The 22267-nt window shown below is 40.0% G+C and overlaps 2 protein-coding genes across 9 annotated transcripts in view; one reads left to right on the plus strand and one right to left on the minus strand.

The window, feature by feature from the left end:
• Nucleotides 1–22267, minus strand: part of CASK (calcium/calmodulin dependent serine protein kinase) — a 353026-nt gene that overhangs the window by 142332 nt on the left and 188427 nt on the right. The window lies entirely within an intron of this gene.
• On the plus strand, nucleotides 3929–12648 carry GPR34 (G protein-coupled receptor 34). The gene is made up of 3 exons (XM_049643730.1): nucleotides 3929–4008; nucleotides 4513–4606; nucleotides 9643–12648. Exon 3 carries the CDS (start codon nucleotides 9722–9724, stop codon nucleotides 10862–10864), a length of 1143 nt encoding a protein of 380 aa, XP_049499687.1. The 5' UTR covers nucleotides 3929–4008; nucleotides 4513–4606; nucleotides 9643–9721; the 3' UTR covers nucleotides 10865–12648.

Here is a 22267-nt window from a genome sequence, read left to right on the forward strand (position 1 = left end):
AGAGAGAGAGAGAGAGAGAGAGGGGGAGAGAGAGAGAGAGAGAGAGGTCGAGACAGAGAGGGAGAGAGAGAGAGAATCGCAAGCAGGCTCCATGCTGTCAGCACAGAGCCTCATGGAGGGATCAATTTCACAAACTGTGAGATCATGACCTGAGCCAAAATCAAGAGTTGGATGCTCAACCTACTGAGCCACCCAGGCACTCCCCCCCATCCCTATTTTAAAGTCACTTAAAAGAATTCTCCTTGTGGTTATGTTTTGTGTTATACAATGAGGCCAAGTTGTTTGACTACATTTGACTTGATTTGGTGTTGTAATTATATAAAACATGTACATCATTCCAAAATCAAAACTGTAAACAAGTTCCATTCAGAGAGGTCTAGCTTTTGTACCTTCTCCTTTCCCTTAATCTCTCCTTCCTCTTTTGCTAAGTATCTGCACTAGTTTTTTGTTTATCCTTCCATTGTTATCTTTTTTGAAAATAAGAAAATACATGTAAGTATCAAAACTTTCACATAACAATATATCCGATAGCTGGCTCCATAGCAGTAGCAGATTTTCAGGGAGGTTTGTTTTTGTTTGGTCTTTGAGAGAGAGACATTTGTATGCTGATGGGAAAGGTACTGTGGAGGGGAAAAAATGACCCCAGAAGAAAGAAGGGACTTGTAGTGTGCAAGTAGGGAGAGGGGTTGGCTCCTGCACCAGTGAAGAAGCCAGGGTCCGGGAGCACCTGTAGATGCAAACAGATGGGCATGTAGGAAGATGAGGAAGTTCTCTGAGTACTGTACTTCTGTTTTCTATTTGCTTTGAAATAAAAGTGATCATTGGGCAGGACTGGGGCAGGAGAGGGGGTTGTTGGCACTTTGAGAAGAGGGAAGGTATGAAAAAGTACTTTCAAAGAACAGGAGAATGAACTGACTGAGGCAACGGTTGTCAAATGTCAGCATCAGAATCACACAGCTTTGCTGGCTTCCATGCCCAGACTTATGGATTCATAAGGTCTGGGGTGAGGTCAAGAACATGCATTTCTAATGAGTTCTTGAGTGATGTTGATGCTACTGGTCTGGAAGCCATGTTCTGAGAACCACCACACTAAGGAAATACAGCAGGACTGGTGGCAACACAGGAGCCCACTTGAGGTTTGTGGTCATTAACGTGAAGAGAGACCCATCAACACGACTGTGTGTTTGTACCTAGTAGTCTTCATGTTAACCAGCAAGGTTCAGGTCTGGAGTAGGTGGTGGGCTGAACTTAACCAGGGTTGGGACTTAGATAAAGAGAAGATGGTGGTAATCAGTGATAGATGGTACCAGACAAATGTATCCATTTATTTATGCTTTTCTATATATAAATAACAGGCTAAGATACCAACAAAGGAGGAAGAGGAAACAGAGACAGAAAGTAGAAAGCTCAGAATGAATAGGAAAAAGCTCATGTAAAGGAAGAACTAGAAAAAGATTACAGATCTTCCTCAATATACAATGGGGTTATGTCCTTATAAACCCATCATAAGTTGAAAATATCATTAAGTTGAGAGGTGCCTGGGTTGACTTGGTCAGATGGGCGTTCAACTTGAGCTCAGGTCATGATCTCACGGTTCGTGGGTTCGCGCCGGGCTCTGTGATGACAGCTTGGAGCCCAGATCCTGCTTCAGATTTTGTGCCTCCCTCTCTCTCTGCCCCTCCCCCACTCACACTTTGTCTGTGTCTGTCTCTCTCTCTCAAAAATAAACATTAAAAGAAAAGAATATATCATAAGTTGAAAATGGCATTTAATACACCTAATCTCCCAAATCCCATAGTTTAGCCTAGCCTACTTTAAACATGCTCAGAACGCTTACGTTAGCCTCTAGTTGGGCAAACTCATCTATCACAAAGCATATTTTATAACAATGTGCTAAATATCTCATGTAATTTATTGAATACTATATCCAAAGCAAAAAAGAGAATGCTTGCATGGGTATACAATGGTTGTAAGCGTATCGGTTGTTGAGTCTCGAGACGGTATGGCCAGCCAGGAGCTGCAGCTCGCCGCCACTGCCGGCAACACTGCTGGCGCCACATATCGCTTGCCTGGGAAAAGATCAAAATTCGAAGTGTGGTTTCTGCTGAGCACACATGGTTTTTGCACCACTGCAAAGCCGAAAAATCTGAAGTTGAGCCACTGTAAGTTGGGGACTGTATGTGCACTGAAATCTGGTCATAGTAGGGCCACCAGGGCACTGAAGATGAAAACAGGGTTAGTATTTTGTGGTGTGGAAAGGTTGCTAGTATAATATAAAAAGATTTATGCTAGACTTAGTGAAATAGAATGCTAATAGATAAACACCTATTTAAGTCATAAAAAAAATTCTGCCAAAATATATTTGCATAGCCACGCTTACTGAAGCTTTATTCACAATAGCCAAGAGGTGGAAGCAACTCAAATGTCCACTGACAGATGCATGGATAAAGAAAATGCGAGAGATACACACATGCAATGGAACATTACTCAGCTTGAGAAAGAAGGCGGTCCTGTCACATGCTATGACATGGGGGAACCTTGAGAATATTATGCTAAAAGAAAAAAGCCAGTCATAAAAGAATGAAATACAGTATCATTTCACTCAAATGAATGATCTAGATTAGTGAAAATCATATAAAATAGAAAAGTAATTGCTAAGGGCAGGGAAAGGGAATTAGTATTTAGTGATGACAGAGTTTCAGTTTTGCATGATGAAAAGTTCCAGAGATCTGCTGCACAACAATATAAATATACTTAACAGTATTGGATTGTATGTTTAAAAATTGTTAAGATAGCAAGTTTAATATTACACCTTTTTTTTTTTTAAACCGCACACACATGAAATTCCTGCCCGACCAACACAGTAATCTTCTTCCTTCTCAGGAGTTCTAAGGGGGAAGTAAAAGCTACAAAATATTTTCATTCTAGAATTTAAAAATATTCTGTCCCATGTGTCATATTTATAACAAAGCAAAAGCTCTGGAGAATACGGGTTCAGAAGTGTGTAAGTACCCAGATATAATTAGAATGTTAGATAAAGCCCAGTGAGTTAAATGTTATTTAGCATAAGTAAAGCTGCACGGTGACAATTATGGGGAGGATAAAAACTAATCTTTCGTTTCGGATGACAACAAAAAAAGGGAAATGCCATGAAACTGCAAGGCCAGCAGTTATAGAGATAGACAGACAGTCATTAAATATTGGATTGGGACCAAAACAAAAACTGCAGAATTCCTTCATTATTTTCTGTAGAAGATAGGAGATATGTCAATTTACTTGGGAGAGTCTGTCACAGTGATAAAAAGGGGAGGATACGATCCCAAATCTCATCTCGTCCAAAATTGTAAGAGTGTTTTAGAAAATAAATCCAAGATCTTCAGGGTATGCATGAAAATACACTAAAATAATGTACAGGTCAAATAAAAGTTGAAAAAAAAACCCCAAAACTTAAAAAAAAAGAATAAAATAATTCGTTACTGATGTTAGGGGAATTCAATACAGGAACGCCATTTTCTGTGAATAGCTTAATTTCTAAAGTGAATCCCGAAAGAAACAGCAAATGCAATGCATATTATGCATCACTTCTTAGGAAAAACAGAAAATGTGTATTTCTGCTTAGAATTCATAAAACTTCTTTATCTGGGGAGGATAAGGGAAAACTTCCTACAACTGCCAAGGTGAAAGGTATGCATAGAAAAAATGTTCTAAAGGAATGTTGACTGACCTTAAACATGAAGTTGCTGCATGCTGGTGGGCTGGCTTTTTTTTTTTTTTTTCTTTGTTAACATTTCTACAAGGACTCAGAGGGGTATCATATCGAAAAAAGAAAGAAAGGGGGGGGGGGGGGGGGGGGGGAAACAGCCTGATTACCACATGCAAATATATAAAAAGACTACCTCAACCAAGTGAACCACCACCGGATGGAGAACCCAGCTGACACATAAAGAAGAGTCTCTGTGTTTAGGGAAGCTTGGGGCTCTGCTCCTTTACTGCAAGAGAGCCTGAACTGTGAGTACTCCTTGATTTCAGTTATAGAAATGATCCATTATTTCAGTTAAAATTTGATTCTCTGAATATTAAAAGTGAAAGCGGCTTCGTGGTGACTAGGACCACTTTGCTTTCTGGAGCCTTGAGTAAGGTGCTCGAATGAGACCTCTGCCTTGGTTTGACTTAAAATGAGGCTGTCTTCTTAGTTACTTGAAGTACTTGAGGACACTGCAGGGACTGAAGCTCATCTATCGATGCGGTCACACTGCTTTACACTGTCTTTTGCATTCTGCCATAAAGACCTGCAGAGCCACTTGAGTTGACTGAAAGTTATTTTCATAAGCAACCAATTTTATTTCCAATGTGGTAGAAGTGATCTATCACTTATTAACGTTATGGTTATGCTGACTCCCTAGTTTCAATGGTTGTACTTTATTCTACTGTTAAATTTATAGCAAAATCGAATGTACTACTAATTGTATTATTTCCTAAGCAACATGCTTTTGATTTTTATTCTGTATGCAGCAATCAGTGCAATTTTTTGAAGCATGGCCTGAGGGATCCGGTCACTATCAAGTCAGACTACAAACAGTGAAAGGTTGCTACTATTGCCAAATAGGTATGTATTTTAACAGAGCGATGTGATGTTTTCACAAACGTACCCAGAATGCATTCAAAAAGCTTTTGCTCGGATTGTCTGGCTGGCTCAGTCACAAGAGCATGCAACTCTTCATCTCAGGTTTGTGAGTTCGAGATCCATGTTGGGTGTAGAGATTATTTAAATAAATGCAAACTTAAAAAGAAAAGAAAAAGCTTTTGCTTATTCGAGGCCACCGCGGAATCTGTAGGGTGCTGCCCTCCAGTACAGAAGCTCCTACGTGAGCCAGATGAAGACTATCGGAAGGGGTTGGTGGTACCGGCTACAAATGCAGCACTAACACAGCATGGCAAGCTTCAGGATTTGTCAAGTAACAACACTTAAAAAACCTTTACCATCTACTATCAGGAAACCATTGTGACTTCAATATAGCACAGGAGTCTCAATACCCACTGGGAAATTAGTTCACTATGTGAACACAGTGCTCTGTTTCTTGTCCTTACTGGCCATTCTTATCAAATAAGTAGTTTTTAATACATCAACAGATGGCCTTAAGAATAGTGAGTGACGGACACATTGAAAGGAGGCAAACATCAGCCATTAAGTGTAAAACAGAATCTAATCTGTTAATTTGTTAATAGATGACTAGACACTAGCCATCTAATACATGGTTCTAAATGATGGTTACTATTACTATTTAAACAAATGCATTGCTTTTGCTTTATTTTCTCTCTCGTTTTTTTAAAACGTTTATTTTTGAGAGACAGAGAGCGCGAGCGGGAGAGGGGCAGAGAGAGAGAGAGAGACAGACAGACAGACACAGAATCTGAAGCAGGCTCCAGGCTCCAAGCTGTCAGCACAGAGCCCAACATGGGGCTCGAACTCACAAGCCATGACATCATAACCTGAGCTGAAGTCAAATGCTCAACCGTCTGAGCCACCTAGGCGCCCCATTTATTTTCTCTTTTTTTAAAAAATGTTTGTTTATTTTGAGAGACAGCAAGAGCATGCATGCATACATGGGGAGGGGCAGAGAGAGAAAGAGAGAAAATCCCAAGCAGGCCCCCCCCACTGTCATCACAGAGCCCAGACGTGGGGCTCAATTCCATGAACTGTGAGATCATGACCTGAGTTGAAATCAAGAGCTGGACTCTCAATCAACTGAGCCATCCAGGCTCCCCTTACTTTATTTTCTTTAGGCTTGAAAATAAAGCAAAACCAGAAAGTTTTTTGTGCTAACAGCTTTCTAGAAACATCCTGATTATGGCTTTCAGGCCTAGAAGTAAGTTTGAAACTAAACATTCTGATGAATGGTTTGTGATTGTGTAAACTCTGGACTTCTTTACTTACTCTAATGGACAGGGCAAATGAAAAGATTAATACCTTTTTCCAAAGAAGTAAAGCTAGAAGGTATAGCCTCTTCTTAAAATTGCTAATGTGAGGGGCACCTGGCTGGCTCAGTCAGTAGAACATGTGACTTTTGATCTTGGGGTTGTGAGTTCAAGCCCCACCCTGGGTATAAAGATTACTTAAAAAAATAAAATCTTTAAGGGGTGTCTGGCTGCTCAGTCGGTGGAACATATGACTCTTGATCTCGGGGTTCTTTGAGCCCCACAATGGGTGTAGAGATTACTTAAAAAAAAATCTTAAAAAAATTGCCAATGTGGATAATGTTGAAGGAATCACGTCTAAATACTGCTGATAGAACTCAGAATTAAAAAAGAAAATGCTGTTCATAGGTGATCAGGAGGAGTGAGGTTAGGGATCATGGATCCTAAAAGGTAGGCAGATCTGAGTCCCAGCTTGGGTACTGCCATTTAAAGAATTGTGTGGTCATGGGTAAAGTTCACAACCTCTTGATTTCTCATTGTCTCTTTTGTAATACCTACCTCACAAGTTTAATATAAGGATTATGTAAATGAATATAAACGTGCTTAACACACTGCCTGGTACACAGCAACTGCTAAATAAATATTAGTTAATGGGTCAGCCATCTAGCTCAAGGGTTCAATTCTCGATGCACATTAGAATCCCCTGAGGAGCTTTTAAAGGAAACCATTGCCTGGAGCCCATTCCAGATCAATTAAATCAGAAGATCTGGGGCTGGAGCCAGGCAGTGGTATCTTTAAAAAGCCCTCAAAGGGGTTCTAATATGCAGCTCAGGATTGAGAGCCACTGACAGTCTCTTCTATATCTCCAGGGTAAGGTGCCTACTTCCTTCAGCTCGCTCCTATGACATAATCTGGGCTTTTCTCCCCATGTGGTCTGTGGCAGTTTCTAAGTGTGATGTTAGGATGAAATGGCTGTATTCCAGTTCAGGACTAGTAGTGACAACCTTCAGGTTACTGGTGACAATCTCCACTTAAGACATTCCATATCTGTGAATTCAACCAAAGAAGGGGGTTACTTTTTGCTGTAGGCGCATCATACTACCAACCCAGCAACCTCGGTCAAATGCAATTTTGTTTCTTAATGCAGTCAAAGCTCTTCCTGTACTTGAACAGCTGATTTTGCTGTCCACATGTAGAACTCCACCTGCTTTTCTACTAAATTCCCTCTTTCATTCAGCAATATTTATTGTGCTAAGCACTTGCTACACAGAGGCAAACAAACAAACAAAAAGACTTGGTTCCCAATCCTAATGGAGTTTAAGATCTGGCATGGAAGAAGGAAAAAAAAAAAAAAAAAAAGAACTACTTACAGATGAGTTTTTACAGGCATTTTGGCTATCTGAGCTCTTAAAGTCAAGTCACTTGCCATCAAATTCCCTTTCATCAGTGGCCATGGGAGGTTTCTACCCAAGCTGCATGCAGCAAGCTTCCCACCTAACCATACAATGCAAATTCCTCCTTCAGGCACCCTTTTCCTCTTCCTGGTAATCTAGATTGCATTATCGGCTTCCATTCTTCCTAGATTGCCCTTTCCTTTTAGAATTTCTGATCACCAGATACATGCATGTAAGTTTCTATAAACTTTGCTGAAATTGGTTCCTGCAGTTGAGACACAGGACAGACTAGACTGGGTCCGCCTGCCTCCCTCCCTCCACTGACCTGAACTGTGGAGACAGGCTCTTACCAGAGATAGATTACATAACTTCCTCTTCACCAGCCAGTTCTTCTTCCCTGGAATCAATTTTCCCTCTTTAGCAAAATTTTAAACTGGAATTTTACCCTCGACTATATGGTTTCTTCTTGATCAAATTATAGGTGGAATATTAAGAAAGGCTAAGTTCTTCCAAATGTATTTCTCTGCGTACCCTGTCACATCCAGAAGTTATTTTCATTCAATTCCACTTTACAATATAGCATTCAGAATTTGAATGTGCATGCCTACAAAAATGTTTCCTGAGAGCAGGATCTTGGACTTGTTCACCTTTGGTTCCCATGCAGTACTTAGCCAGGTATGAAATATTTACTAAAATGAGATTAGTCCAAAGGTGTTTTTATATATATAAATTTGAGAGAGAGAGTGTGAATGGGGGAGAGTGGTGGGGGTGGGGGAGAGAGAATGCATGTGCATGAGCAGGGGAGAGGAGCACAGGGAGAGAGAATCTTAAGCAGGCTCCATGCTCAGCTCAGAGCCTGATGCAGGGCTTGATCCCATGACCCTAGGACCATGACCTGAGCTGAGATCAAGAGTTGGAGGCTCAACCAACTGAGCCACTCAGGCATCCCCCAAAGGTGGTTTTTAAAAATTTTTTTTTATTTTTTAAATGTTTATTTATTTTTGAGAGAGAGAGAGAGAGAGAGAAGACACAGAATCTGAAGCAGGCACAGAGCCTGACACAGGGCTTGAACTCACAAACTCAGTTCGTGACCTGAGCCGAAGTTGGATATTCAACTGACTGAGCGAGACACTCAGGCACCCAGGTGTTTTGTTTTTTTTAAAACTAATTTTCATTGAGTACTTTTATGTGCCCGGGGTTAAGTTCTTCATACACATTGTACATTTCTACAGATGAGAAACCTGAGGCTTAGAAAAGATGAATTGGTGTGACCAAGGTCACAGAGTTAGTCAGGTCTGATTTTGGTAACCTTGCTCGGAATGTCTTTGTGTTACACCTGTTAAGATGCTGCTGTAGAGAAATGGGGCAGTCACTCTGAGGCCTCCTGGGACCCTCTCTTCATGTCTTCTAGCTCCTTATGATGGCCTCTCAGACTGAGGGCTTCATTGCACTCAATGCCCAGGAAGGAGCCAAGAATAGGTGGCGCTGCTAACATTCTCTGCTGCGGCAAACAAGTGGAATTCACACACACTCTTATAAGGTTCGAGCGACAGTTGCAAATGACCTAAACTGGGGCATAGTAAGCTGCAGTTAGTTGTTTCAGAATCTTGGAATGCACATCGTGCTTCCCATCTGTACTATCACTCTATGCTTCCGGGTCAGGAGACTATCTGTCTCAACTAACTGGCAGCCGTTGCTACCCGGCTTGGTTTTGTTTGGCTACCTTGTTACAAGAGTCTGTCTGAGGGGGCAGGTGTTCTGCTCTCTTGGGTCTGCATAGCTCGCAGGCAAATGATTTTAATATGCCCAACTTGGTCTTAGCTTGAAAAGGAAGAAATTTAGGACTCTTTCTTCTATTCCCCCCCTGGGACGGAAGACTGCCACAGTTTATGTCATATGCTGTGTGGCAATCCTTGCCCAAATGAACGGATACCAGACACAAGGGAAGGAGTCAAGGCAGGGAGCTGGGCAGGGGTCAGCAGTGGGCCCAGCTCACTCATGGCTGTAACTACCTTTCGGGAAATGGACCCTTATCTTTGAACAATATGAGCTGTCATTTCTCCATACGTCTGTCTCTATTCCCATAACAAACTCCATACGGCAAGTTAAATAAAACAAACCTTGAACATATACCACAGCCATAGGAAAGGTTAGAGCAGGACATTCCCTAAGACTCTAGTACACTTACTGCTTGAGTTGTGGTACCATGCTGCTGCTACATACATAGTGCAGATACTCAAAGTTTCTCCCATCTGAAAATATATCGTTTATTATTTGTGCTTAAAGTAACTTATTAAAATGGCAAATAACTCAATGCTGCTTTCCCTTGTAGGAAAATTCTGAAGATACCAAAGCTACACACAAGGAACACGTCATTTAGCACCTTCACTTTTTGATCCCTACACCAGACAATGAGAAGTCACGCCGTAACAATGCCAACCACTTCGGCCTACAGCTGGCCTTGGTCCTCTCAGGGAGTGAACTTTACAGCTAATCACAGCATCCCAACGCCACACACCATGTCAGGAACATCAGATACTGGCTGTGTCATGGATGAGAAACTGCTCTCTAGCGTGTTAACAGTATCCTTCTCTGTTATTTTCATCGTGGGACTGGTTGGAAACATAATCGCCCTCTATGTATTTCTGGGTATCCACCGCAAGAGAAACTCCATTCAGATTTACCTACTGAATGTAGCCATTGCAGATCTCTTACTGATCTTCTGCCTGCCTTTCCGCATAATGTATCACATTAACCAGAACAAGTGGACACTCAATATGATCCTTTGCAGGGCTGTGGGAACACTATTTTATATGAACATGTACATTAGCATTATTTTGCTTGGATTCATCAGTTTGGATCGCTACATAAAAATCAATCGGTCTATACAACAACGGAAGGCAGTAACAACCAAACAAAGTATTTATGTTTGCTGTATAGTATGGACAGTTGCTCTTGCTGGATTTCTAGCTATGATTATATTAGCCCCTAAGAAAGAAGGCCATGATTCCAATAATTCCACAATGTGCTTCCATTTTAGAGAGAGGACGAATGCCAAGGGAGAAGCAATTTTTAACCTCATTCTTGTGGTAATGTTCTGGCTAATTTTCTTACTAATAATCCTTTCATATATTAAGATCGGCAAGAATCTACTGAGGATTTCTAAAAGGAGGTCCAAATTTCCCAACTCTGGTAAATATGCCACCACAGCTCGGAATTCCTTTATTGTACTCATCATTTTTACTATATGTTTTGTTCCGTATCATGCCTTCCGATTTGTCTATATTTTTTCACAGCTAAACAATCCACCTTGCTATTGGAAGGAAATCGTTCACAAAACCAACGAGATCATGCTGGTTTTCTCGTCTTTCAATAGTTGCTTAGACCCAGTCATGTATTTCCTGATGTCCAGTAACATCCGCAAAATAATGTGCCAGCTTCTTTCTAGACGCTTTCAAGGGGAAGCGAGCAGAAGTGAAAGCACGTCAGAATTTAAACCAGGGTACTCCCTGCATGATACATCTGCTGCAGCTAAAATTCAGTCTCCTTCTTAAATCACTTGAAGTAAACACATTAAAAAGAATGAGAAAATACAACATCTTAATACTTTGAAGAACTAAAACCTATGAAACAAAGCTCTAGCATTTGCAAAGCTCAGATGTGCTCAAAGCTTGTTGCATATTTGTGATATTTCATTTGCTTAGTTGTAAAATATTTCAAGGGCAAGAGAAGCTTATACTCATCACTAGATTTTAAATCTGTATGTAAAATCTTTTCAAAACATGTTGTTAACACTCTTAACATAGATTATAGAGTTAAGTGAAATTTATAGTTTTAACAACAGAATAATTAAAATATCATACTTTCTCAAGTCACTAAAGTAGTTACTCAAAATTAAGCACTTAATATTAGAGTGTGTTTCAAAGGTAAATGATTTGGAGACGCGTGGATGGCTTAGTCGGTTAAACGTCTGGTCATGATTTATTTTGAGAGAGAGAGAGACAGAGTGCACAACTGGGGAAGGGGGGAGGAAGAGAATTCCCCCTTCCCCACTTGTGCACTCTGTCTCTCTCTCTCTCTCTCAAAATAAATAAAGTTTTTTTTTTTAAAAGATAAATGATTTGAGGACCAACAACATGTCAGAAAATATGTTCTTTTTCATTTAAAAAGCCTGTATAATTTGCTAGTGTATTCATTTATGCCTGAACCTCCATAATAGATGACATAATAAAATTCTACTTAAAAATTGAAAACATTTATTATCTATCACTGCTTAGATAAAATAGAATTTAAATACTGTACAATAAAGTCAAAGAACAGATAAGCTAAGAATTTGATAGCCTAGCAATAGGACTTAAACCCCCACCTTCCTTAAAGCAGATTTATGAATGACTCTGCCATCTTGGACCACACTTTACTGGAGTAAAATTGAAGATATGCACACCTTATGATCCATCAAGTCTGCTACTAGGTATACATTGGACAGAACCACTCAAGCATGTTCACAAAAAAACATACATAATCATGCTCAGTGAACTACTAGTTGATAACATCAAAAGCTTGGAAACGACCTAAGTTGAGTATGCATCAGCAAAGGAATGGAGAAATACACTGTGGCTTATTCACAAAAGGGAGTATTACACAGTGCTTCAAAGAACTACACCTGCATGCATCAACATGGAGAATCAACAAAAAACAATGTTGAATAAAAAACACCCTCCCCAGACCCCAACTGCAAAAAGGGTATATACCATGTGAAATCATTTATGTAAAACACAAAAACACATAAAATACCACATTATTTATGGATCTATAGATATGTAACAACAAAATGTGCATAATATACACAACATAACACACCAACCTAAGGTTAATGGTTGCAGCTGTAGAGATTTGAAGCCAACATGGCAAAATGTTAATGTCTGTTAAGCCTCTGTGATAGTACTTGGGTATCTGTCATATTATTTTTGGCATATTGCTGAGTGTTTGAAATATTTTATAAGAAAACAAAATTATAGATTAGAATTAAAGGAAGCAAGTTCTGAAATTTTCGTGTATGCTCAAAACTAACTGGAGACTAAGCTCCAAGAGAAAGGGGTCTTATTTATCAAAAGGGCTCCTGGGAGATTAGTGTGTTGCAAGGCACACTGAGATGTATCCGCTGAATAAATGAATGAGTGGATGAATGAGACAAGGAGGGAGGGAAGGGGTGCTTAACAGAATTGAAAATGTGGGTGTATTTCGTTTTTTTCTTGTTTGGTGTATCTGGATATAACTGCACAGAGCATCATACAATTGGAATCAGGAGATGTCATTAAAGGAAGCATTCTTAAAAGTTTGTCCAGCATGTGTTCAGTTTTTTTGGTCACACATAGAATCAGAATGCTATTGAGTAAATATGTAAAAGCCTGTTATGACAAACTCCAAAGATCCATTCATAAGTTTGTCACAGAGTATGAGAATTTCTTATAGTTAGAATAATTCTTCAAACTTCAGGTGGGCTGCTCATTGAGAAATCAGTATTAAAGAGTATGAAGAATTTTGTTAGGGTTGAATTTAAATAAAAAAAAACACTTTTTTTGATGTTTATTCATTTTTTGAGAGAAAGAGACACAACGTGTGAGTGGGGAAGAGGCAGAGACAGAGGGAGACACAGAATCCAAAGCAGGCTCCCGGCTCTGAGCTGTCAGCAGAGCCCGACACAGGGCTCCAACTCACAAACCATGAGATCATGACCTGAGCCGAAGTTGGATGCTCAACCAACTGAGCCACCCAGGTGCCCCCAATAGAATTTTTTTTTAATGTTATTTGAGAGAGAGAGAGAGAGAGAGAGAGAGAGAGAGGGAGGGAGGGAGGGAGGAAGGGGGAGGGAGGGAGGGAGGGAGGGACAGAGAGAGGGGAGATACAGAAACAGAAGCAGGCTCTAGGCTCCAAGCTGTCAGCACAGAGGCCGATGCGGGGCTTGAACTCACAAACCATAAGATCATGACCTGAGCTGAAGCTGGATGCTTAACTTACTGAGCCACCCAGGTGCCCGCCCCATGGGTTGAATAAGTTTTAATGGGATTTGCCTTGTATACAATTAGTGCACAGCCATATTTCGGTAAGTACACACAACTGATTGAATAAAGAACAGGTCAAAGTGGAATTATATTTAAGAAACAAGAAACATTTGAGAAAATTGAAATTTGCAGAAAAATTAGCTCAGAAAAAACTTGTATTACTTGGCTCTGACATTATTAGCAAATACCACCAAACTGAAATTCAGCATTTCTGTTTGTATGGTTTTAAAATATGACAGTATGAATTTCCCCTCATGTTCTCAAAGTTAAAAAAATTTTCTTTTACATTACTATAATGTAATGTAATGTAAAAAATTCTTTTACGTTACATTATACATTTTATACCCCTTCGTGTCTCTATTGTAAACATACAGTTTGGATGCTTAAATCACATTACTATTAGTTTTATGAACATTAAAAGAAATATAAATACACTCATAGTTCTAGAAGCTGTCTCATTATTTATATTAAATGAGATGATCCCTATACAAAGTCCTGTACGATGGCGTTCTTTAAAAAAAATGGAAAATTACAACACTGAATTAATTTGTGGTATAATATTTTCAGTAAAATAAATTTTGATAAAAGTCAATCTGTGCATAAGCTTATAACAGATTTTGTTTATTGATAGAAGTTTCACTAATAATATGCCTTATAGTAAACTGAATCCTGAGAATGTTTGTAAATTTTTAGAAAAACATGCTACTGGCTTACCAAATTTAAGGCTATTTATTATATATAATCTTTTATTTCTTACTGAGCATTAGTGTTTGCAAGCAGGAAGCACTTGTCCCTACCTTCCCCAACCCAAGGTTTAGCTCTAGAAGCATACAGAAAAAGGAAATTCCGAGGTATATACATATCCTCACCTTGCAAAAGATATTCAGAACAAGTTTCTAAATAGCACCTCACATATGCAAAACTAAACAAGGGCAAACTTAACTGCCTGGCTGCCACACTGAGGCCTAAATGCTGAGTATTGCTATTCATGTTGGAAAAGTATTCCATGCAGAGCTGGGTTTAATGATGGTTGAATTTCCAGGATCAGGTCAACAGAAAAAGGAAATTTTGTTCAAGTACAGAAGGCTTTATTTTCAACTTCTTTTAAAATGGATTCTTCAGTCCTGCTGATATAAAAGTAGAACTAAGATAATTACAACTCTGTGAAGCAAAGCCTTACTGCAAGTTACCCACAAGAGCAAAACAACATGAAATAGAGTTCTCTCCAAAGGCAACCTGGATTTTGCAGAAACATGTTAACAGGCTATTTTTTAGGTTTTTGAAATATGAATGGAAACTTATTTGGCCAGATATTAAAATGCATTCATGTCGTTCAATAAGAAGAGCACTGTGCAGCAGGTCCAAGGGTACGGTTATCAGTGGAACAGAATCCACATCTCTAAGCAGACCCTTGATGATACAGGAGTAGATTATATGACATAATTAATGGCTCTCACAAGAGAAGGGGCAGGGATAATCAGAGGGCAGCCAAAGATTCTGGTATTCAAGATGCACTAGAATCGTCCAAAGTGGGGTTAAGAGGATTTCTGAAAAGCTTCCTGAGTGACTGTGATACACTTTCCTCCCTCAGGGAGAACCACTGCAAATAAAGGAAACATCACAAAGGGCACAGGGGAAGGAAGGGATGGGTTAATAAATAGTGCTGTGCTTATTTAAAATCAAAATTCAGTTTACAGCCTCGCCTCATTCCACACCAAAAACTGTAAGTGGATTAGACTGTCAGATGTAAATAATGAAATCAATAAAAGATTTAAAAATATGTAAGTGACTAACTCATCTGTGGATGGGAAAGAACCTTCTATTAACAAAATGAGAAATAACTATAGGGAAAATGCACACTTACTATTTTTGTGATCAAACCCCACAAACTAATATAAAAGCAAAAGCACAAAGTGGGAGAAATACTCACAACAGAGGATGACATCTACTTAGGAGAGCCTCTTATGTCAGGCACCAGCAGACAACATAACTTGCAAAGAAACTTCTATTTTTGATCAGAAGAAAGCATTCAAAACTCAGAATGTACCCTGAACTAACAACTGAGATAGAAACGAAGGCACACTCTCACGTTGGATGATGCAATGTCTTTTTTCATGGCTACATGGCCCAGTTGAGAACACACACCACTAAATGGCTGTTGCAGTGCCTCAATGCAGTCTGGTTTGCAGATGAAGATATGAGGGGGCTGGCTGGCTGGTGGTAACAACCGATTCAGAGCTGGAAAGGAAGTGCTAGGTTTGTCCTAAACTTCTGCGATGCCTCTTATTTCCCCCCTCTCAAGTTCACATGCAAGAAAATGAGAAGCAAAGTAAGACATGTTTATGTGCCCTCTACTATACTAAGTGCTGGACACACATTATCATCTTATCTCTACCGCAGTCATGTAAGTAAAACGGTCTTTGACATATGACGGGATGTTAGTAGACTTCTACTCCACAGACATGGTCTCTGCTAAGACAATGCTTTTTGTTTTCATTTCATTCTGCCCAAGCACAATGGCTAACTACTGAGATGTCTTAAAAAAACAAACTAACCATAAACTGGCAACATGTATTTGGGGCAAATAATTCTGTTTATCACTCATCAGAACTGTCTGATGTCAAAAGCCAAAATCTTAAAGACTGGTTTTCTAGCTATGGCACATTTGCACACTCTGTGAAAGCTCTGCCTGAAACATGGACAATAATCTAGTAAAAAAGCATAAAGTTTGGGGAAAATAATCAAATTTTAGACCATCTCACCCTTACTAATTTTGCTTCTGCTTAAGAGTGCATGAAGAACTATCATGAGATTTGAAAAATGTTTTTTGTTTTGTTTTTTAAGTAGGCTTCATGCCCAGCGCAGAACCCAAAACAGGGTTTGAACTCATGACCTTGAGATCAAGACCTGAGCTGAGATCAAGAGTCGGCCACTTACCCGACTGAGCCACCCAAACATCCTGGATAAAGGTTTCTAATTGTGCTTTGAATACAGGTGTGGCTGATGCATAGAATCTCTTTTTGCTTTAGTAAGTCATACAATTATTTCAGGATTAACAGTTAAGTGCTACGGTTATATTCTGGCTTGATCATTCCATGTATCATTTTTTTTTTTTTTTAGTTCTAAAACATTTCAAACATACAAAAAAACATAAGCAGCAAGCAGCCATCACCCAAATTTAACAGATGTTTACACTTGTCCTATTTCTTAACTGTTCTCTTGTACCCATACATAACCCCAAAAGCTAGCTTCACTAAAGCTCATCTTGAGGTATCCTCTTTCCTGAAGTTACAACGTACCATTCTGATGTGTATCTGTATACTTGTGTCACATAGGCATGTATAACAATAAGCATTAGATTTGTTATTAAACTTTATACAAATAGTATGTTATCACTACACCTCTTTGTAACTTTTCACTCAATTTATATTTATGTTGATACATGTAGGCCTCATTTATTCATTTCACTGATACACAGTATTTTACTGTGGGAACAAACAATAGTTCAGTTCAATTCTCCATTTTACCTAACAATGGGCCCTTAGGTGGTTTCCACTTTTTCGCTATGAGAAACCAGGGTTAAGTGAAGTCTTTTATATGCTCTGTGCACAAGTGTGGAATTTCTCTATGGTTCACACCTAGAAGTAGAAATGCTTGGTTGTAAGGGTATGCACATCCTCAATTTATCTCTGTTGTGACAAACTGCTCTCCAAAGGGATTTTACCAATTTGTATACCTCTCCCACCACTAGGCAAGACATGAGTTCTTGTTTCCCAATACTTAGTTTTGTCAGATTTACTAACTTTTGTCCGTCTGGTAGGTGTGAATGGTATCTCCCTGTGGTTTTAATTCGTGCTTGCCTGATTACAAATGAAATGGAACATCATCTCATGCTTCCCCCTTCCCCCCATTCAGGTTTCTTTTTGGGTAAATGGCCTGGTTCATGTCTATGCCTCTCCCCTTTCACCCCTTAAGTTAGTTGCTTATCTTTTACTCTTTTCTTTCAAATTGTTGAAATACTTCTTTACATATTCTGGATACTAATCTTTTGTTGTTTACGTGGGTTGTAAATCACTTGTATCTGCATGGGCCTTACCTTGTCCTTTGTTTATGGTTTCTTTTGCCAGACATCACAAAGTTAAGATGTTTTTCTCTTTTGCTTTGAAGAAACTTGCTAATAAAAAATCTAGATGAACCCTGGACCTTTGATATACATCTCTCAAAAACCATGCTAAGGAATTTGCAGAGGAAATTATAATTAGCTTGGCATTACAGTCATAAACAGAGTCCAAATGAGGCACCCTGAGAACACAGAAATCTTTTCTGAGAGTTAAACTACAAAATGCAAACATCTGAGCATAGATATGCAAATGATTTGAAAGCCTAGAAAGTCTCCTAGGCCAGGGAGTGACCTTTAAATGTATTAACATAGAAGATGTTGGTTCTGACCATCCAAACAGAGTCCCAGAGAAGAGTCTTGAACAATGGAGCAGTATCATCATCCCATCAGTAAGGCCCTGGCAGGGATGATGGTGGGGCTGGATCCAATAGGTCTTCTTGGCCCAGTGACATTAAACAGTAATAAATAATAGAACCGAGAGTCACTGTAACAGCCAGGTTAGAAAGTTGGCTGTTGCAGCCAGACTGCCCTAGTTCAATTTCTGGCTCCACCACTTACTATGCAACCTTGGGCAAACTCTCTTTCTTCTACTGAGAAAACAAGGAGTACCTAACTCATAGTGTTGTTATGAGGACTGAGTGAGTTAATAAATCTACCTGGTCAGGAGGAAACATTCAATATGTCACCCAAATACTCAAATGGCCAGAAGGTGAAGGTGAACATCATAACTTGAAAGGTATACAGTGGAAGCTGATCTGGATCAAATGAGGTGGGGGGAAGAAACTCACAAAGGGTAATCATTTAACTTCAGATTTCATTAATAACAGCAATGTCCAGGACAAGAGTGGCGACAGACTGGTATTGCGCTAGTCAGAACCATACTCTGAATGTTGAACAAATAGAAGAGGACAGTGAGGGCACCTTGCAGGATCCCAGAAAACCAGGTGAACGAATGAGATTATGTTGCCTTAAAGCAGAAGACTAAAGGAAAGATGTTAGAGCAACAACATGCGTGTGTAGCTTCAGGGAGCAAGCTGAAAGAGGATTAGCGAAGGATGGGATTTGTAAGCAGCGTGTTTCTCCAGATCGTAAGACAGGGTTTTCTAATAATTACAGATCTCACATAGAATAGAAAGCCAGTGAGTTATTTGTTAGTAGAAGTGTTTCAATATAGTTTGGATCCCCAGCAGGCTGGGAAGGTAGCAGAGAATTTTAAGTATTTAATGAAGTTTGGATTAGATGTTCTTCAGATCCCCTTATTTAAAACAAAATTTTAAATGTTTATTATTTATTTTAAGAGAGAGAGAGAGAGCAGGGGAGGAACACAGAGAGAGGGAGACGCAGAATCGGAAGCAGGCTCCAGGCTCAGAGCTGTCAGCACCGAGCCCAACGTGGGGCTCGAACTCATGAACCGTGAGATCATGACCTGAGCCGAAGTCGGCGCTTAACCGACTAAGCCACCCAGGCATCCCTAGATCCCTTTAATAGAAGTTTTGGGTCTTACAGAACATTAACTGCCTGCGTGGCAAGCAGGGGCCACCTGCGATCTAGCTGTGCCATATGTGCCACTACAGTAACGTCGTTGGGGCTACTCAGATGTGTGTATGTTGGGGGGGGGGCGGGCAGGGGAGGGTCGGGAGGCTGCTTGATGTACAGTCAATGCTCCCCAAGCAGTTTCCCTCAATCTTCTTTTGTCGTGAATTTGACCTAGGTCTCTTGCTCAGCATGTGGTAGGCATTTCTATTGCTAGATAAACTGTTTAAACTCTAAAGTGAGTTGGTGTATTCTAGGAAGTTTGAGACCTTTTTGTTTTTTTCAATATATGAAATTTATTGTCAGATTGGTTTCCATACAACACCCAGTGCTCATCCCAAAAGATGCCCTCTTCAATGCCCATCACTCACCCTCCCCTCCCTCCCACCCCCCAACAGCCCTCAGTTTGTTCTCAGTTTTTAAGAGACCTTTATGTTACGTGCTTAGGTTTCTCTGCTTTCTTATTGACCCTTGGTTTTGTTTGGTAATCCGAGTGGCCCAACAAGTTACCACACTGCATTCTGAGGTGGGGACAAGGCATCTTTCCTATAAACCTACCTGGCTTCCTAGCATGAACTTGGGTGGGAATGATAATCACTCTAATCAGTTATATTTTCAAATTTTATCTAATGGCAAACTTCTGGACCAAAAGATTTTACTGACTTCTGTTAATACTGCTGGCAATGCTACTCTAGCCCCTTTCCTGTTATAGACATTTCCTTTCTACAGTTCCTGCCTCTTCTCATGTTCTCTAAGACTTTCTAGTACCCCAATCCCCCACCTCTGCTTTGTTCCTTTCCTGCATACGGCAGCACCTCTTTCTCTTCCTCAATTCAGTTTTTGCTCTGTTTTCCTACTTTGTCTTTAAACTGCCTTCCTCACAACTTAGTGCCATCTTCTTTTTTGTGTGTTCCCTGATCTGTCACAGAAGCAGAAATGCTTCAGGTCTGCGTGGAAATTGTTTGGTACTCAAAAGAAAAACATTGTTTCCTCTATATCAAAAACAACTTTCAGCTGGTTGCAAAGGGAACTGATGAGGTTTGCATGCATGTTCATATTCAGTTCCCCTTTGTGGCCAGTGAGTCTTGAAAAACACTGGAACACACAGGGTCAGCTCCTATGGGGCCTGATTACACGGTTCCAAATATATGGGGCAACGAGTGAGAGGAATCAGCTAAGTAACTAAATGTGGGTCTCCTGGTCTGACAGTTTCCATAAGTAGCGACTACAACCCAGCATGGTAGGTGGGTGGGTCGGTGGGGCGGCAGGGTGGGAGGAAGCTACCATAGGGGAGAGTTACACTTATCCATCTTTCCACACCCTTTTGAGCTTCGGTATTGGAAAGGGTGATGAATTTATCCAGCTTTCAGGATCACACTAGTGAGAATGGGCTTTTATTTTAGTTTTACTGAAAAGCTGGATTAATATTCTGGAATCAGGAAAGGGATAAGAAGTACACAAGAAACAGCATGGATTCATGATACTTTTGATGTACTTTTCAATATAAGAAACAATCAAAACAAAATGACAGCTCCAAGACCAAAGTGGGACACAGTGGGCACCCTCTTTGCAAAGTAAACTCAACTTTTCTTTTTGAAATATTGCCCAAGAAACCATGGACTCTGAGGTAATAATGTATTAACCCCCAGAGAAAGAGCCAACGCAAACACACTTTTGGGGAAAAAATACAAAAATCAAGACAAAACGTTACCATAGCAAGCACATTTAAAAAAATGCGGTAGCTTAAAAACAGTAGATTGAAATTCCCTGCAGCTCCTCCCATTTAGAGGTGGAGTCTTTGCCCACCTCTTGAATCTGGGCAGCTATTGTGACTTCCTTTGACCAATAAAATGTGGTGGATGTTGTAGGACATCTGAGCAAAACCTTAAGATGCCTTGCAGCGTCTAGTTTTGTCCTCTTGGAAGCCTGAGACCATCACATTATAAATAAACCCAGTGGAAAGATCACACAGAGAGAGATGCTCAGTGTGCACGGCCATCCCAGCTGAGGCTCTGGACACGTGAGTGAGGTCATCGCGGACCATCCAGTCTCAAATGACTAAGAGGCTACAGAACTACAGGAATGACCCCAGGTGAGACTGACAGAAGAACTGCCCAGCTGAGCCCAGAACAAATTGCAGAACTGAAGAGGGAACATATGGTTGTCATAAGCTGTCAAGTCTGGGGGTGGCTTGGTATGCAGCAATGAAGACATGGTGCATATAAAATAGAAATAGAAAAGTATCTGTCCTGTTTCTAATGAGGTGACAATAGATACAGTAAGTAATTTCATTAACAAAAGAGGCAATGCCTTGAGTTATTTTACTTGAAAGCTGTGTCTGTGACAAAGACGGAGATAGCTATTTTCCAAACTACTGTAGGCTGGGGAGGTTACTGAAGATTTAGTAACAAACCATGTGTCCTCAGACATACAAAGAAGCATATGTACCCCCTGATGGAGAGAACTGAAAAGCCAGCCACCTGGTTAGGGATGTCTTAGATGAAAAGATCTGCAGAGTTTGTTAAGCCCACAGGAGGAAGGACTACAGGGGAGGAGAACAGTGACTTCACCTATGCCTTCTTCATTAGGTGAAATATGCTTTAAGTTACATTTATTAATAGACATGTTTTCATTATAAGCCTTTCAGTAGTCCTTATTTTTTTTAAGTTTATTTATTTTGAGAGAGAGAGAGAGAGAGGCAGCAAGTGAGGGAGGGGCAGAGAGAAAGGGAGAGAGAGAATACCAAGCAGGCTCCGCACTGTCAGTGCAGAGCCTGATGAGGGGCCTGGGCCCATGAACCGTGAGATCATGTCCTGAACCGACGTCGGATGCTTAACCAATGGAACCACCCACGCACCTAGCATTTCAATATTTTTTAACTTTTAAAACTATGTCCATGAGTTGCTAGGATTAAGAAAAAAAAAAAAAAGCTAAATAAAACTAAATGATTACAACTTTCACATACTAAAATGTCAGACTCTTTTTACTACCAGAATAATTGTAGTTGTGAATGTTCTACAAAGGTGACTCTTGTGATAATCACTGCTTCAAAACCAAAAGGTCCTCACAGGATGTACCCTATTAAAGGCAGATGAGTGGTAATGGGTTTTCATCTTAAGGACAGAAATCTCTGTCCATACAATTACTTATACTCTATCACATTTAAAGTGCTGTTCAGCTAGTCAAATAAAGTTTGAAGTTTATCATGTTGTTAGAACTTAAAAAAACTAAACTTTTAAATT

The sequence above is a fragment of the Panthera uncia genome, chromosome X, assembly GCF_023721935.1.
Source record: "Panthera uncia isolate 11264 chromosome X, Puncia_PCG_1.0, whole genome shotgun sequence".
NCBI lineage: Eukaryota > Metazoa > Chordata > Mammalia > Carnivora > Felidae > Panthera > Panthera uncia.